General features: G+C 50.0%; 1 protein-coding gene and 1 gene segment (V, D, J or C); both read left to right on the top strand.

Annotated features, from left to right (window-relative positions):
* Positions 1–1,602: 1,602 nt before the first annotated feature.
* Positions 1,603–3,019, top strand: LOC120380736. Its single transcript, XM_039498668.1, has 3 exons — positions 1,603–2,044; positions 2,137–2,471; positions 2,846–3,019. Exons 1-3 carry the CDS (start codon positions 1,792–1,794, stop codon positions 3,017–3,019), a joined length of 762 nt encoding a protein of 253 aa, XP_039354602.1. The 5' UTR covers positions 1,603–1,791.
* A 620-nt stretch (positions 3,020–3,639) lies between these two features.
* Positions 3,640–8,248, top strand: LOC120379818. 5 transcript variants are annotated; one of them is made up of 4 exons: positions 3,640–3,992; positions 5,853–5,970; positions 7,041–7,770; positions 8,044–8,248. That transcript is itself a non-coding variant. In a coding variant (4 exon segments), coding segments are annotated over 3 exon segments (564 nt in total).
* Positions 8,249–17,582: the final 9,334 nt, after the last annotated feature.

The raw sequence follows: 17,582 nt of genomic DNA on the forward strand, positions 1-17,582 counted from the left end.
CCCGCTTCATTCCCCAGCGGGTCCCTTCTGTGCACTGACTGTGTGAAGTCTTGTGTCATTAGCGACAAGGGGGCAGAGTTAAGATTCCATGGAAAACCTTAGCTCTGGCATCTCCTATCTTTTGAGGGCTTGACTTTGCCACCTTAATGTTCTATTAGAGTCGTTTAATGTAATTTCCTATCTATATAAAAACTGAAGAAAAAAACCCAAAGCTCTTATCTTATAGAACCACATTGACCCCACCACCTAAGTCTTCAGCAGCGTTGGAATTTTCAGATTTGCGCACTTCTCTCAGCACGCGCCTCCCTCTGGGTGACCACTGTGCACCTGCTGTCCCGCTCCCTGCCAGTAGGGGCCAGCACTCCTTGTCTGTAGTGCACATCCCGACCCCTCAGTTCTTACTCGGTGTTTTCTAGCCTAGTACCTACCACTAGAGGGCAGCACGGGTTCGCTTTGGTGCCCCCCAATCAGCGTGCGACCTACATTGGCTGTTGGAATATCCGACACTGCCCCCTTCATTGCCCCGTGGTGGTGGAACAGAAGGTTCAGCACTGGGCCGGAGATACATTATTAGGGAAAGAGGCTTTAGGGACCCGCCCCCATTTCCCTGCTAGGAGATCTCAAGGCTGACAGCACTGGGTGCCTGGTCATTAGCTCACGAGAGCAGTTTGTAATGGCAAAGAGGAGAAGTGGCCTTCTCATTCTGTAGTACAATTTGTACAAAGCATTGGAACCGGCCCACTCAGTGGTAACAGAGGAGGCCCCGGATTTCTAGACAAGTCCTCGTCCCTCACCGATATGTCTCTGGTTCCATAGTGTGCGGATACCATCCATACTCAAACAGAACAAGAAAGAGACACAACATTTCGGGACATGGTTCTCTTGCAAAGGGGATGCTGGAATACCCTCTCCCTCCCTTCCTGTCAGATGGAATTGACACTCGGCTATCAGGTTACAGGAGATGTAGGCTGCTTAGCTACGTTTCCTGTTCCAAACCAAAAATCACATGTTCCTGAGCCTGCAGTTCCCAGAGAGAAACTCTGCAGCCCTCGGTAGGTCTGCAATTACCGTCCAACTCCGTGCTCCAAATTCTCATTATCCCTCCTAGTAACCAAAAACTCTGACACCCTGGTTGATGACTCAGGCCTGCGAATTATTTGCTTCCTATGGAAAAGGAGCAAACACTCTAATTTTTCTAGCCGTTGGTAAAAAGTGTATGATCATGTTGTGAAGGTGACTATTAAATGGATGACGTCACTTCCTTTCTGAAGTGTTGTTCACTCGGGCCTGGAACTTAGTTATCTCGGGTGGGGTAGGAGGGAGCAAAATGATTTTATTTACTCATTCTTTCATTTTTTCCATTGACAAAGGGGCTTGGTCTAATTTTTAAGAGAGCGCCTACAATATGAATTATGGTACGGCTCCTCAATGGTGCTAAATACCGTTATCTCCGCCTGGGCAGCCTATGGAAATCACCCCCGTAATTCCCCTAATAGGTGCCCAGTCTAATGCTGGGGCTCCGGACGCCAGTCAGAACTGACAATCCCCTGTTAATTTACAGGATATGAACAGGGAGGCAGCTGCATTTCCTGGGTCACACCCGCCTTGTCCCTCAGCCTGCAGGAGAGCGAAGCTGCATCCGCGGTGTCGTGGCAGTTAAGGGTTAATTCTTCCCGCCCCTAGGCCCTTAAAGGGACGGTGACAGGCGCAGGAGTGTTCGGACACGTGGCTGTTAAAGAGGAGCTGGTCTCTGAGCGACAAGGCGGGGGCGAGCGGGCTGCGTGTGTGTCAATGTCAGCGAGCGAGCGAGTGAGCCGGGAGGTGTGTGAAGGGCTCGCCTCGCTCCGTGACACCAGACACTGCTCAGTATTTGCACCAGCCCGCCCCCACCCCCGGCTCTGGGTCTCAGGATCCAGCAGACGCTGCGGAGGGTTTCAGAGACTCTCCCCAGAGGAAGAAGCCGGTGTCCGCATCTCCGGCTATTCTGCTTCGGTCCGAGACACGATGACCTGGCTCTCAGCTGCTCTGCTGGCCCTGGCCCCATGTGAGCACGGGGCGGGGGGTGGATATAGGGCGAGTGCGGGAGACTCTTTGCTCGCGGGGTCAATTGGTTTATTCATTTATTTCTGTTTCCAGGTGCCCTTTCCCAGGTGCAGCTGGAGGTGTCCGGCCCTGGGGTGGGGCAGGTCTCCGAGCCCCTCACACTCACCTGCGCGGTCTCGGATGGCTCCGTCACTGCTGATTATTGGGATTGGTACCGGCAGCTTCCCCGGGGAGCGCTGGACTGGCTGGGGGAGATTGACTGGCACAACTCGCGGTGGCGCGTACGCTACGCCCCGTCTGTCCAAGGCCGAGTCACCCTCTCCGCCGATTCCTCCAAGAACCAGTTCTCCCTGCATCTCCGCTGGCTGACAGCTGCGGACACCGCCACCTATTACTGCGCCCGGAGAGACACAGTGACACAGGGCTTGGCTACACTTAAAAATTTGCAGCGCTGCAGCAGGGTGTGAAAACACACCCTCTGCAGCGCTGCAAATTGCGGCGCTACAAAGCGCCAGTGTAATCAAAGCCCCAGCGCTGGGAGCCGCGCTCCCAGCGCTGTCCGTTATTCCCCCCCGGGAGCTGGAGTACGGACAGCGCTGGGAGAGTTTTCTCCCAGCGCTGGCGCTTTGACTACACTTAGCGCTTCAAAGCGCTGCCGCGGCCAGCGCTGCCGCGGCAGCGCTTTGAAGTTTAAGTGTAGCCATAGCCACAGAGACAGGGACCCGTCAGACAGAAAGGGGGGAACCCCTATGCCCCGCGGGGGGGGGGGGCTGAACCCGCCTGGCTTGTCCCCTTCTCTCAGCTCCCCTCTGCGGGGGACAAGGTGGGGGAGCCCTTCTCTTTTACCGACCGACTTCTGCTGGAGACAGAGGGACAGAGAGAGACACACCCACAGATCCACGAGAAGATCTCACCTCACCCACCTTGGATCTCCAATATCCCGGGCCGACAGGGACAGAACAACTCTGCAGAGTGACAGGGCAGTGCCGACCCCAGCCCGAGAAACACAGCAGGGAGGAGACCCCAGGAAGAGCTCGGCGGGGCTCCAGAGTCTCTCTCTCTCTCTCTCTCTCTCTCTCTCTCTCACCGAGAGATGTTGGTCCAATACAAGATGTTATCTCACCCCCTTGTCTCTTTGACATCCTGCCCCCCTCCGCCCCCAATTGCCGGGCGTACAGCAGGGAAGAGAATGAGACAGCCCGGTGGGGGTCTGACCCAGGACCGCCCAGAGGATTCCAGGGGCCTGGGGTCTTCGGCGGCGGGGGGCCCTTCCGTTCCGGGACCCGCCACCGAAGTGCCCCGGAGACCCGCAGCGGGGCCCCCCGCCGCCGAATTACCACCGAAGACCGGGCTGCACCTCGGCGGCGGGTCCCGCTTCGGCAGTAATTCGCCAGCTTGGAGTCCTTCCACCCCGGAGCAGAACGACTCCCCGCCGGCGAAGACCAGGAGAGGAAGAAGCTCCGGGGGCCCCGAAGAACTCTCGTAGGGGCCCCTGCGGGGCCCGGGGCCTGGGGAAAATTGCCCCTCTTGCCCCCCCTCTGGGCGGCCCTGGATGGGGCTAGATAGATGGATGGATGGATGGATGGATGGGGTGTACCGGGATAAATAGATAGGTTACGTGTACTGGGTAGAGAGAGGGGTGTATGAGATGGAGAGATGAGTGGTAGAAAGATGCGCACACTCACACAGATGGGGGAGAACGGAAGCGAGAGGGAGAACCACCCGCACAGAATTTCACACCCGCCATGACCACAGCCACACTCTGAGGGAGTTACTCTTCCCCACACACCCTCCTCCCCCGACCCCCACACACGGAGGCCGCTGCTCTCCTTTCCCAGGCATTTGTCTCCCCGAGAAGCTGATCGGTGGCTGTGGGGCTCACTGGCTCCCCCCCCCAGACATGCCAGGGGCTTGGTGGCTGGTGCTCTGCGCGCTCTCTGGCTTTCCAGGTGAGTGAGCACTGAGGGGGCCGGTCCCCGGCAGAGCTGGGGGGCTCAGTGGGAAGTTTAGACTCACCCCCCCCCTCTGTTTCAGGTGCCCTTTCCCAGGTGCGGCTGGTGGAGTCCGGCCCTGGGGTGGGGAAGGTCTCCGAGCCCCTCACGCTGACCTGCGCTGTCTCCGGGGAATCGATAGCGAGCAGCGATTACCTGTGGTACCGGATCCCGGCGTCTGCAGAGGCAGGGCTAGAATACCTGGGCGTTATCACCCGGTCCGGGACTCCGTTCCCGGCCCAGTCCCTCCGGAACCGCCTCACCATCTCCAGAGACACCGCCAAAAACCAGGTCTCCCTGCAGCTGCTCTCCCTGAGAGCTGCGGACTCCGCCGCCTACCACTGCGCCAGGCGAGAGGCACAGCGACACGGAGACGGGGGGGCTGGGACAAAAAGGGGGGTGAATTTCACAGGCACTTTCGGGGCAGTTGGAGGTTGAGGGAGAGACCAGCTGAGAGAGGCGCATCCCTCCGGGGCAGAGAAGGGACCGAAACTCAAACCCGGTGGGTTGGAACCCCAGCCCGGCCCGGCTCCCGCGGCTATTCCAGCGGGCACCAAACCCGCGCAAGGTTACCGCGCATGAAGGAGCGGATTGAAAACACTGGGCGGCCTGGGGGCAGCCTGACTCCCAGCCCGGATGTGAGACTTTATTCCCCTGCGATGCGCGGCCCGTTGTGCCCCAGGGGAGACAGTTACCAGGGGAATCCCAAAGCCTCTTCCGGCATCCGGAGACCGTTGCTCAGGAGCCTGGAGCAGCGTTTGCTTCCCGGGGGAGGGTTGCACCAGGCCGGTCCCAGGCTGCGCTGGGGCATTTCTCACCGGGGTCTGGGCTGCGAGGTGCTGGGAGCAGAGCTCTGGGTTTGCGCTTGTCCCCTGTAGCGCCTGACACACTTCGGGTCAGTGTAAGAACCTCACAATAACCCGCCCTGCTCCCGGGGCGCCCTGAGACCCTCAGACCGGAGTCTCCGCCCCTCTCCAGGCAGGGTGTGGTGTGGGAAGGGGGGTGACTTCGTTTCCCTTCTAAACCAGGCAGCCGCGTGTCGGAGGCTGCAACAGGCAGAAGCGGCCGCGGCTTGTGTTTGTGCAGTTAAGGGCTAAACCCTCCTTATCCTGACAGCGAGAATTTACCCTGCAGCTCAGCGAGCAATGCCAGTGTGGGTACAGTTTGTGTTCGTTTTAGCAGCTTGGACAGGTGAGGAAATGTTTGAAAATACAGGGAACCTTCAGAGTATGTGTTTTTAGTGGCAGAGTGTATCTAGATCTTTGTTTGTCTGTATAAACCTCTTTAACATCTATCTATCTATCTATCTATCTATCTATCTATCTATCTATCTATCTATCTATCTATCTATCTATCTATCTATCTGTCCCCATCCACCCCATCCATCTATCTATCTATGCATTTGCATCCATCTAGGCATCATTATATATTTTCTTTCTTTCTTTCTTTCTTTCTTTCTTTCTTTCTTTCTTTCTTTCTTTCTTTCTTTCTTTCTTTCTTTCTTTCTTTCTTTCTTTCTTTCTTTCTTTCACTGTCCAATCTATACAATGTTTCATGCACATCATTATCTTATCTCTTTGTATGTTTCTAGTCCCCCACTAGCTATTCATGCATCCATTGTCCCTGCGCTGTATTATCTCTCTATCCATCCGCATTTCCCCCTATACTGTTTTCTCTCTCCAGCTATGATTTCCTCCGCTCTATTAGCTGGCAACTTGGCTATCTATCTCTTTTGCTTATATGCCCCTTATTACGCTAGTGAGAGTCATTAGGTGTGAACAATGATCATTATGATCATTAACGTGTTTTCCCCCTCAGGTGCGCAGTCCCAGATGCAGCTGGTGGAGTCCGGGGGGGCTGTTAGAAATGAAGGGGAGTCCATCCGCCTCTCCTGTAAAGGCTCCGGCTTCACCTTCAGCAGCTCCGACATGTTCTGGTACCGGCAGAGTCCCGGGAAGAGCCCGGAGTTTGTCTCACGTATTTACTACGATGGGTCTAGTCCTTATTACGCGGCTGGGGTTCAAGGACGATCCACCATCTCCAGAGACAACGCCAAGAGCGAGCTGTACCTGGAAATGAGCCGCCTGAGAGGGGAGGACACCGCCCGGTATCACTGCGCTGCTAGAGAGGCACAGTGCGGGGAAGCCGGTGTGAGCCGAGAGGAAAACCTCCGGCCCCAGGCCCAGGGGGAAAGACATCTGCTGGGGGGCGGAGAGACCTGGTGCGCTCCCTGCAGGGAGGGAAGGGAAAGCGAGGCACAGCAGATCTGGAGCGAACCACCCTATGAGCACAGACTCTGATAAGGTACAAAGGCATCCAGCCAGGTTTATTGTCAAACAAAACACAGTCTCTAGCTTCCTGGATCAGCTGCCTACAGTTCTGCTAGTACAGATGTGCTCCCTGACACTGGCCTGGCTCAGTCAGCGGTTGGGTTTGCCACTGCCCCCAGGCCAGACAAAGGCGCCATCCCAGGGATGCGTTCTTACACAGGTACAATCCGGTTACGCAGCATTGACTCAGGGCCGCCCAGAGGATTCAGGGGGCCTGGGGCAAAGCAACCTCAGGGACCCCTTCCATTAGAAAAGGTTGCAATACTATAGAACACTGTATTCTTGTGGGGGGCCCTGTGGGCCGGGGGCCTGTGGCAAATTTTCCCACTTGCCTGCCCTGGGCAGCCCTGCATTGAATGCATTGAGGTGCAGCCCCTCTACGTATTAGGGTGCTGCCTTTCTCCTGGTACAGGTTGGTTCGAACAAAGAGGTCAATGCATCAGATTGTCCTTTTGACCCTCCCTGTCTGTAGGCTGGATCTGCTTGTTCCTTGTTCTCTCTGTGGGGCAGTGTTCATACCAGGCTGTTCTAGCACAGGTTCTCTGAGCAGCCTCCCTCTTGCCAACTTCTGCGAGCAGGGCCTGCCTCTGGCTCACAGCCTCCTTCGCTTTATGTAACTTCAGTTCAGGGCTCAGGCCTCAGACCAGGCCTCTGATACCAAAGGTTTATGTCTCAGGGCCTCATCTTACTACACCGCTTACATCAGACTAACAGAGCTGGCCCAGAGCGGATGCGCCGCACCCGGACCAGGCTTGGCTCTGCCCGCCCTGCTGCAGACCTGTGAGGCACAGCGAGAGGAGGACAGACAGACAGACACACACAGCATCCTCCCGTCTCCCTTCCCAGCGCATTGCTCCGGGTGTGCAAAGGGGAAGATCTACGGCGCCTCATCCCGGCTCCGTCCCCCGGGCGCCCGGGCGCTCCGACAGCCCCGCGGCTGCAAAGCTCTCAGCCGAGCCCGGGGTTTACGCAGCTCTGCGGGGACAGAGGAGGAGCCGGAGGAGCGATTATTCTTCACGTCTGAACAACGATTCAATGGTTCCAAAGTAATCACCGAAGCAGATACCCAATAACCAGTAAGAAATAACTGTAAACAAAAACCCCAACGGACACCACACAAATCAACTCCCAACACACACAAATCTGGTAACAAAAACTTCGCAAAAACACTAACCAATAACAACACAACAGAATCGACATGTGATGTTGAATATTTATTAAATTCCCTTGCGATTCTTTTTAGGGGGACACATTTTATTTTAAAAGCTCCGGATACAAAACATTCAACATACATAGCCGAGTGCAAATCAGTTTTTACCAGGAGAAAACCCCTCTCAGAGCCATAGAAGATCTGTTCCTTTAAAGAATCAAGGGAACTCCACATGTTCAATCTCTCCAGTGTCTAGGTCAGTAACACGGTGCGAGGAAGAGGTGATAGATGAAGAATTGGTGGGGAGCAGAGAAGGAGGGGACTGGGGATTTCAAAGGGGCTGAAAGGAGCTAAGAGTCTGACTCCCTTTGGGGTTTTATTGGGATTTGAGTGCCTAACTCCCTTAGGCCGCTTTGGAAATCCCAACCAAGATCACAAGCAGGGGGTGCGGGGAAAAGAGAAAGAGACACAGACAGGCAGAGTCAGGACTCTCACACTCACACTGTGATGTGTCTGTTGCTCTTTATAGAAGACGGGGAAACCACGCGGTGAGAGCCGAGTTCCGAACAGCTGGATGAAGACGTACAGTGTCTGGCTACTTACCTACACTGCTTCTCTGGCAGGTTCTGCAGCAGAAGACAAGGGAGACCGCTAGGGGCTCCCAGACTATTTATGTAGGGTTAATACCCGGTCCCGACACGTCACAGAGCGCGAACTTTTCTACGAGTGCGTCGTGCGAGCTAGAATTTGTTACGGGTGTTGGCGGAGGTTTGGAGCCGGAGTCTCACACTTCACCCGACTCGCGCGAGCTCCGCTGGGTCGGCGGCTGAACTGGAGATTTTTGACACCTTCCAAATGATTAAACGTGTCTTCCTAGCGCTGGCCCTGGCGCCGTGTGAGTCTGTGTCTGTCTCTCTGTGTGTGGCTGGGGGCGGGGCGGGGCGGGGCGGGGCAGAGGGAGCCTTTGCTCTCCAGGCATCACATTCAATGATTATTTTGGACTCTCCCACCCTTGTTTCTAGGCGCCCTTTCCCAGCTGCAGCTGGTGGCCTCCGGCCCTGGGGTGGGCAAAGTCTCCGAGCCCCTCACACTGACCTGCGCTGTCTCCGGGGTCTCCATCAATACCCGGTATTACTACTGGCACTGGATCCGCCAGCCTCCCGGAGAAGGGCTGGAATCCGTGGGATGGGTCTATCCGTATAACGGGGATACCGGCTACGCCCCGTCTCTCCAAGGCCGAGTCACCATCTCTGCAGACACCGCCAGGAACCAGTTCTCCCTGCAGCTCCGCTCGCTGACAGCTGCAGACACCGCCACCTATTACTGCGCCGGGAGACACGGTGACACGGAGACAGGGGGCCGGGGACAAAAAGGCGGCGAGCCACACGCTTCGCCTCCCGGAGAGAAGGCACCTGACTCTGCCCCTACGGTCCGCCCCCTCCCGCTGTCACTTGAAGGAGCCGCTTTATCAGAGGCCACCAGGAAAGTGGAGAGAAGGAGAGAAAGAGGAAGCACCTGCGCGTGTGAAGGGGCAGGAGAGAGACTTTGTTACAGGCGTCTGGCCTGTCTCACCCCCTGCCCTGCCTGAAATTACAACAGACTCTCCTGTCCGCTGAGCAGCTGAACTGGGGAGCTGAGGTTCTGGGGTCCTGTCATAGGTCTCACCCCCACTTGGAGCTGTTGGGTTCCAATGTGGGGACCTGCACTGGTTTCCCTCTAAACTAAAATCCTAGTTTAGATCTAGTAAAAGCTGCCACCACTCAATCAGGTATGTGGATTGAGACACAGTCCTTCCCCAAACTCCTAGGGGATTCCAAGAGCCCCAAATCCATGGAGTTCTTACACCCAGGAGAAATAAATCATTCCCCCTGCTTCCTCCCCCCTCCCTTTTCCTAGGAGAGACACCGGAATTTAACTACAGAGGGATACCTCCCCTTCCCCTTTCCCTGAGAATCCACCCAAAGAAAGATCAACCAAGTCCTTAATAGAAAAGAATTTATTAAAGAATAAAAAGAAAAGTCACTGTCTCTGTAATCCAAGATGGAACAATACAGGGTCTAAATTTATCAATCTCTGGAGATAATTCCCCCTCCCCCTTTCTTTCTCAGTAAAAGCAAAGTAACAGCAAACAAGAATAAAGGATTTCCTTTAGCAAACACACAATTGCAAATGTAGAAATCAAATTATAAGACTAATTTGCCTTTCTAATACTCACTATTGAATAGTAGAAATTACTCCAGGAGAACTTGGAGACATGACTGGTCTCTCTTAGATCCAAAAAGAGAACTCAGAGCCAACAAAGAACACAGACAAAGGCTTCCCTCCACAGAGATTTGAAATTATGTTGTCTCTGATTGGTTCTCTGGTCAGATGGTCATCAGGTACTGCATGTTAACCCTTTACAGGTAAAAGAGACCTTAACCCTTAACTATCTGTTTATGACAATGGAGCTAGACCCTTCGCTCCCCGGAGGCGGATCATTACAGTATTTCTTGGGAACCTCCTGCCTGTGTTTGCAGGCGTCTTTTCCCACCTGCAGGAGCTGCTGGGTTCCGCGCGAGGAAGGTCTCAACCCACCTCACACTGACATGCGATCTCTCCGCGCAGCCCTGGAGACCGGATTTCCCTGTCGAAGGTCCCGAGTGGATCGGACTGATGAACTGTGATGGGGAAACACGCTTCGCTGCCTCAAAACACAACGAGAATTTCCAGAGACCACCCCAAGAACCCAGTCTCCCTGCAGCTGAGCTCCCCTTACAACTACAGACACCGCCACCTAGGGTGACCAGATGTCCTAATTTTATAGGGACAGTCCCGATTTTGGGGTCTTTTTCTTGTACAGGTTCCTATTACCCCTCCCCCATCCTGATTTTTCGCATTTGCTGTCTGGTCACCCTACCAGTTATTACTATGAGTCAATTACAGAGCATGAGTGTGACACACTCACAGCAACACACACAGGCACACACACTCCATCTCACAGCCATCTCACACATATGCAGCCACAACCACTGCTCCCCCATCCTCCATCTCAGCCTTACAGACAAAAAGTGACCAGAGACTAGTTGGCTGGGAAGAGGCAGAGAGAGGGGGGCTGAGGTTTTCAAAGTAAGAAAAATAGCAATTGAGAATTTAGTGGTGTCTTCTTTAAGGCTCTTTAGTCTGAGTATTTTGACATGTGATGTTGAACATTTGAGTTTTAATGGCTATAAAGTTGTCACGGAGTGTGCGGGAGTCCGGCCCTGCACCCCTCTTCCTGGGACTCACAGTGACTCTCAGCCAGCCAGTAACACAGCAGGTTTATTGGACAACAGGAATGCAGATTACAGCAGAGCCTGTAGGCACAGCCAGGACCCCTCAATCAAGTCCTTCTGGGGGTTCAGGAAGCTTAGTTCCCAGTTTGGGATTCCCTGAATTCCAACCACCCAGCCCCAAACCAAAACTGAACTAACCAAACTCCCTCCAGCCGGCCCCTTCCTTTGTCCAGCTTCCCGGGCAAAGGTGCTGACACCCCTCCCCTCTACCTGGGTCAGGTTACAGGCTCAGGTCCTGTCCCTCACCTAAAGTCCTCCCTGGCTCTCCCATCCCCCACACAGACAGTCCCTACTGCATCACAAAAGTGTTAACTTTTTGAATTGCAACATTTACTGCCATTAAATAATTATTGTCTGACCCCCAGATTTCCCCCCTTGAACATTTAAATAGATAACATAAGAACATAAGAATATAAGAAAGGCCGTACCGGGTCAGACCAAAGGTCCATCTATCCCAGTATCTGTCTACCGACAGTGGCCAATGCCAGGTGCCCCTGAAGGAGTGAACCTAACAGGCAATGATCAAGTGATCTCTCTCCTGCCATCCATCTCCATCCTCTGACAAACAGAGGCTAGGGACACCATTCTTACCCATCCTGGCTAATAGCCATTTATGGACTTAGCCACCATGAATTTATCCAGTCCCCTTTTAAACATTGTTATAGTCCTAGCCTTCACAACCTCCTCAGGTAAGGAGTTCCACAAGTTGACTGTGCGCTGCATGAAGAAGAACTTCCTTTTATTTGTTTTAAACCTGCTGCCTATTAATTTCATTTGGTGACCCCTAGTTCTTGTATTATGGGAATAAGTAAATAACTTTTCCTTATCCACTTTCTCAACATCACTCATGATTTTATATACCTCTATCATATCCCCCCTTAGTTCTTCTCTTTTCCAAACTGAAGAGTCCTAGCCTCTTTAATCTTTCCTCATATGGGACCCTCTCTAAACCCCTAATCATTTTAGTTGCTCTTTTCTGAACCTTTTCTAGTGCTAGAATATCTTTTTTGAGGTGAGGAGACCACATCTGTACACAGTATTCGAGATGTGGGCGTACCATGGATTTATATAAGGGCAATAATATATTCTCAGTCTTATTCTCTATCCCCTTTTTAATGATTCCTAACATCCTGTTTGCTTTTTTGACTGCCTCTGCACACTGCGTGGACATTTTCAGAGAACTATCCACGATAACTCCAAGATCTTTTTCCTGACTCGTTGTAGCTAAATTAGCCCCCATCATGTTGTATGTATAGTTGGGGTTATTTTTTCCAATTTGCATTACTTTACATTTATCCACATTAAATTTCATTTGCCATTTTGTTGCCCAATCACTTAGTTTTGTGAGATCTTTTTGAAGTTCTTCACAATCTGCTTTAGTCTTAACTATCTTGAGTAGTTTAGTATCATCTGCAAACTTTGCCACCTCACTGTTTACCCCTTTCTCCAGATCATTTATGAATAAATTGAATAGGATTGGTCCCAGGACTGACCCTTGGGGAACACCACTAGTTACCCCTCTCCATTCTGAGAATTTACCATTAATTCCTACCCTTTGTGCCCTGTCCTTTAACCAGTTCTCAATCCATGAAAGGACCTTTCCTTTTATCCATGACAGCTTAATTTACGTAAGAGCCTTTGGTGAGGGACCTTGTCAAAGGCTTTCTGGAAATCTAAGTACATTATGTCCACCGGATCCCCCTTGTCCACATGTTTGTTGACCCCTTCAAAGAACTCTAATAGATTAGTAAGACACGATTTCCCTTTACAGAAACCATGTTGACTATTGCTCAAGAGTTTATGTTTTTCTATGTGTCTGACAATTTTATTCTTTACTATTGTTTCAACTAATTTGCCCGGTACCGACGTTAGACTTACCGGTCTGTAATTGCCGGGATCACCCCTAGAGCCCTTTTTAAATATTGGCGTAAAAGATAAGATAAAACAACTTAAAACTCATAATTTTGCACAACTGTGAAAATTTAAACTGATAAATATTAAAAATATGCTTTAAATAAAGATTGATATTATCCATGGAAATTATAAAAAACATGAATTCATCCAAGTCTATTTGCAAACAGTTTACAATCTTTTGATTCAAAAACTCACTCATAAACCTCATTGCATGCTCTAGCCACTAGGCGGGGACAAAGCCACATTGCGGGAATGTGTGTTAGTTGTGTTATGCTGCTTTTCTGGGATGAGAGTGGTGTTCTTGGTGTCTCAGTTTCCCATCTGGAAAGAAACCCCCAGTATCATCATCAATCTTTCTTTTTAGTAAACCAGAGAGTAACAGTGGGTTCCACCATGCATTAGAGGCCAATGTAGAATATTCACTAATGAGTCCATTTTTTAACATCCCTGTTGGGAAGAGGTTATGTAGGCAGACTTCATACATGTCTCTCTCACTCTCTCTGTACACACATGCAAAACAGCAAGATAACTACCACCATAAAATCATAGTTGAAACAAGAATCTGTGATTTTTATGGAGCTGTAGCTATCTAGGGTTGAATGTGGGTCTCTCGAAGGAGACAGATACACACAAAAGTGTGATAGACACAGAGATAGGCAAGACACTTCTTGCGAGCTTTTCCCCCATTGGCTGAACCTTCTAGGACCAGCCACCACCCCGGATTTCCTGCCTAGAAGCTCCGAGATCTGCAGAAATTTTCTCCATCCAGAAACTCAGGTGGCTACCTTGTGCTGCTCTCCGGTGGTAGAAATGGGAATATCTTTGCTCCTTCTGAGTTTTCTGGCCGGCCGGGTGTTGTGTGAGTTGTTAACAGAGGATGCACTTGCAGGGTGTGTGTGGGGTGAGCCAAACTGGCAGCGTGGGTCTATTAATTTTGCTCCCCGTCTCCATTTTTCTAGGTGACCTTCCCCCGTTTAGACTGGTGGAGTTTGGCCCAGCAGTGGTGCGGCCCTCAGAGACTCTGCGACTCAACTGTGCTGTCTATGGTTCCTACATCACGGGTGGAGGGACCTTCTGGTATTGGTTCAAGCAGAGTCCCCAGCAGGGTCTGGAATGGATGGGGCTGACTGATTCCAAGGGGGCTACTGCATATGCCCCATCATTTCAGAGCCGAATAATAATCTCCAGGGACACTTCCAAGAACCAGTTTTATTTCCAGCTGAGGTCCCTGACAAGTGCAGACAGTGCCACCTATCACTGTGCCAGACGATAGGAGCCACAGTGATTGGGAGCAAAGCAGGAGTGAGGCAAAAATATGAAAGGTCTCTGTGGAGCAGGAGGCGCTGCAGAGTGTCTGAGAGTGGGCTCCATGCCAGAGGGTCACAAAGGCAGAAGTAGGATTAAACATTACACGCTCAGACCAAAGAGGGTTTTAAAACTGGTGTTTTGTTAAATTTATTATTCCAAAACAAACAAACAAACACAAGTTGCACTAGCCCCATTGCTGCTGAGTCCTTTCAGACCCCCTTTGATTTCCTTAGCAGGTCCTTAAAGGGGCAGGGTGCAGATAAATCTAACCCTGAGATTCCCTTCCAAATGCTACATAAACTCTTACTCTGGATTTCTGTCTCTGTCTCTTTTCTTCCCTCTGAACTCCCACACGCTGAAACCCTCACACTCTCCCTTTCTCTCCTACCACACTGATCATCATGGTACGTGAGCGCCTCCTGCCAAGTTTTTGTTCTGAAACAAATCGAAAAGAGCAGATCTGGCAAAGACCAGTCAGCACCGCAGTGGTGGAAACACTGCAACTGTTAATCGACAGCAGCTTTTCCTGCGGATCAGAGAAATCAAAAGGCTGCGGCGGTTTTGTGGGAAGAGTGGCCCAGAGAGACTAGTCCCTGAATTCTCCGAACCAAACCGCAACACACAGCGTGGGAAAGTGCTCACTAGGCAAGTCCCAGGTGTGCGGCCAGCCCAGACAAACATCGACTGCCCTGTGGGGGTTGGGAGTCAGGGGAAGAGGGTTGTGTGCAGTTAGAGGCGAGAAATCCGCAGAACTTCCTCTTTTCACTGGAAGGGATTCAAAGACAGTCTGGAGAGAGATTGTTGTGGCTGGGTAATTGTATCCCCTTAATTTATTGAAAAGGACAAAACAGAAACAAATCCATTAAATAAAAAGGAATGAATAATTTAATAATATTGTATAAACAATACAATAGCAACAGCACTGTGTTACAATAACTATAGCAATGGGAATAAAAATAACAGTACCAATGACAACAGCCATAACAATGTAATTGGCAACACCCAGAACAATGTGATGTCTTTAACAATAGCAACAATAATCGTTCATAATGTAAAAGAACCCGGCAAACCAGCAACCTAAGCATCAGCCACCAAGCCAACCAAATTCTCAATCAAGAAACCAAATAAATAACCAGACAAATAAATAACCCAAGTAAGCAACCAAGTAATCAAAATGAATAAATAACAAATTAAACCAACCAAATATATAACCCAACCCAAATCAACTAAACAAATAAGAAACCAAGCAGCAAATCAAGCAAGGAACCAGATGGCCAAACGAATAATGAACCAACGAAACCCAAAGAAAGAGCCCCTGTGAGGTTGGCAGACCAGGCCAAAGCCCCAGGCCTTACAGCACGCTTACAAACTCACATCTGGAAGCCCAGCCAGTTCACCTGTGTACTAGTACAGATCAAAGCGATTGTTACATATATGATAATGTATTTGGTGTTTAAACACCATGAAAACTAATGAGATGCTGCATGCATTGTTTTAACCTATCTGTATCCTGCTATAATGTAATAGCAAACATTTACACTGTGTATTCCTCAGTGATTAAATAAGCCACCAAATGAGAAAGAAGCCTTGTGGAATGAAAATGAAGAACGTTAATAGGAAAATGCTAATTTCAAACAAGGGGTCTTTTGTATGTGGTGATTGGAATTCAAAGACTCTAAATGCAGAGACTGCTCTCCAAGAAAGAGCCCACCTGCGTGGTGACCCCCGTCAGCTTGTATTCTGTGAGAAGAAGCTGTCCGTATGGACACAAGGAAAAATTCTTCACCTCTGGGCTGTTTGGATTCTAATGAGAAGATGGAGAACCCCAGAGTTATTCTGGGCAGCCCTGAGTGATGTTTTTGGAAACTGGCAGATTACTACGTCTCTGCTACCATTTGGAATCATAGATCATGACTCACCAGTACATATATTTTTTTTATCTGCTTTAACCTCTCAGTAACTCTCACTCCTTTGTCCTAGCTAATAAGCCTTCAGTTAGTTTACAGTAGAATTGGCATCCAGCATTGTCTTTGGTGTGAGATCTAGGATGCTAATCAACCTGTCTGAGGGACTGCTCTCTGGGCATGGGTGTAACCTGATGTTTTATGATTTTTGGTGTAAGTGACCATTGATCACATAGTCCAGATTGACTGGGTGCAAGAGAGACTGGAGTGTGTGACTCCATTATTGTTGTACTTCGGGAGTTCACATTTATTACTGGGTTGGTGAAATTTAATTATAGAATATACCACCAGTCGGGATGCCCACCCTGCTGCTTTTGACAGTCTGTGCTGAGGTGGGTACTCATGGTTGTGAGCCACCGCAGACAGTGTGACACCCCCTAACATGTAACTAATCAAATAAAAGCAGCCAAATAAAAACCCAACTGATCAATCAGCCAAACACTTCATCACCAAGCAAATAATGAATCAAACAAATAACCACCAACCCAGCAAGAGTCACGTCCTTATCTGTTTCTCAGTTTCCCCATCTGTAAAATGGGTATGACATACTGACCTCCTTGTTAAATAATTTTGAGATCTACACAAGAAAAAGCATTATATAAGAGGTAGGTTTTACTATTATTATTATTATTATCATTATTATTATTATTAGGCACAAAGAAACACATTCTAAACTTTTAAACTCTCAGAAGAGTTCTTGAGTCTCAGACTCATTCTTTGTGCTGGGAAGGTTTGTTTTATGGCTCCCAAATGTCTATGGCAACTTTGAACATTTGAGCCCCAAATTAAGATTTTCATAAATCCCAAAGGATTTCAATAAGGTCTGGGTACCTACCTTTCAAAAGGTGCCTATGTTTGGAGAGAGAGAAGATATATTTTAAAGAAAATTCACAGTATATTAAGGGTTAGATTTCCAAAGCAGCTAAAGGAAGTCGTGGACAAACCTTTCATTGAAACTCCTGTAGCCTCCTTTGAAAATACCAGCCTAGTTCTCTATAAATGCCTCTTAAAAATAAATAAGGAAACTTACGGTCAGATCCCCAGCCAATGTAAATTGGCAGGGATCCACTGACCTGAATGGAGCAACATTGATTTACACCTGCTGGGGGGGGTCAGGCTCTTAATCTTTCCAAAAAGTAACTATGGAACCTCTATTTTCAGTTTATAAGCACAGTATTTTGGCAGGGCAATTACAGACTAGCTGGGGGTGGTAGGCCTGGTGTTTGAGAATGCGCGATTGTGTCATGTGGTGGTAGAGTGAAGTCTGAGAGGTTTTTGTAACACTGTTTATCACTGTGTATACTACGTACCACAGTGGTTGAAGATAACTGAGTTACTGCACATAAACCAGCCGCTGTAGTTTCTGAAGGGGGAGCTGTATCCTTAGACGCTCCGAAGGAAGGAGGTTAAAAAGATAATGAAAGAGCAGCTGCTTTTAATCTAAACCGCAGAAAGTGATACATTCATGTGCAGTTTGTTCCCCTCATTACAGTCAAGGCAGCATTCTTGGTGAAGGGGGATCAGGCGGGGAAGCAAACTTCCAGACGGGATCTGACTACCCCACTGTG

This window comes from Mauremys reevesii, linkage group 13 (assembly GCF_016161935.1).
Source record: "Mauremys reevesii isolate NIE-2019 linkage group 13, ASM1616193v1, whole genome shotgun sequence".
Classification (NCBI taxonomy): Eukaryota; Metazoa; Chordata; order Testudines; family Geoemydidae; genus Mauremys; species Mauremys reevesii.

What these genes read in the sequence shown, in the direction of transcription:
- LOC120380736 (XM_039498668.1), top strand. Translation starts at nt 1,792, where the DNA reads ATGTCAGCGAGCGAGCGAGTGAGCCGGGAGGTGTGTGAAGGGCTCGCC. An exon ending in TCTGCTGGCCCTGGCCCCAT is followed by an intron (nt 2,045 to 2,136) that starts GTGAGCACGGGG and finishes TTCTGTTTCCAG; the next exon opens with GTGCCCTTTCCCAGGTGCAG. An exon ending in ACACAGTGACACAGGGCTTG is followed by an intron (nt 2,472 to 2,845) that starts GCTACACTTAAA and finishes CCCTTCTCTCAG; the next exon opens with CTCCCCTCTGCGGGGGACAA.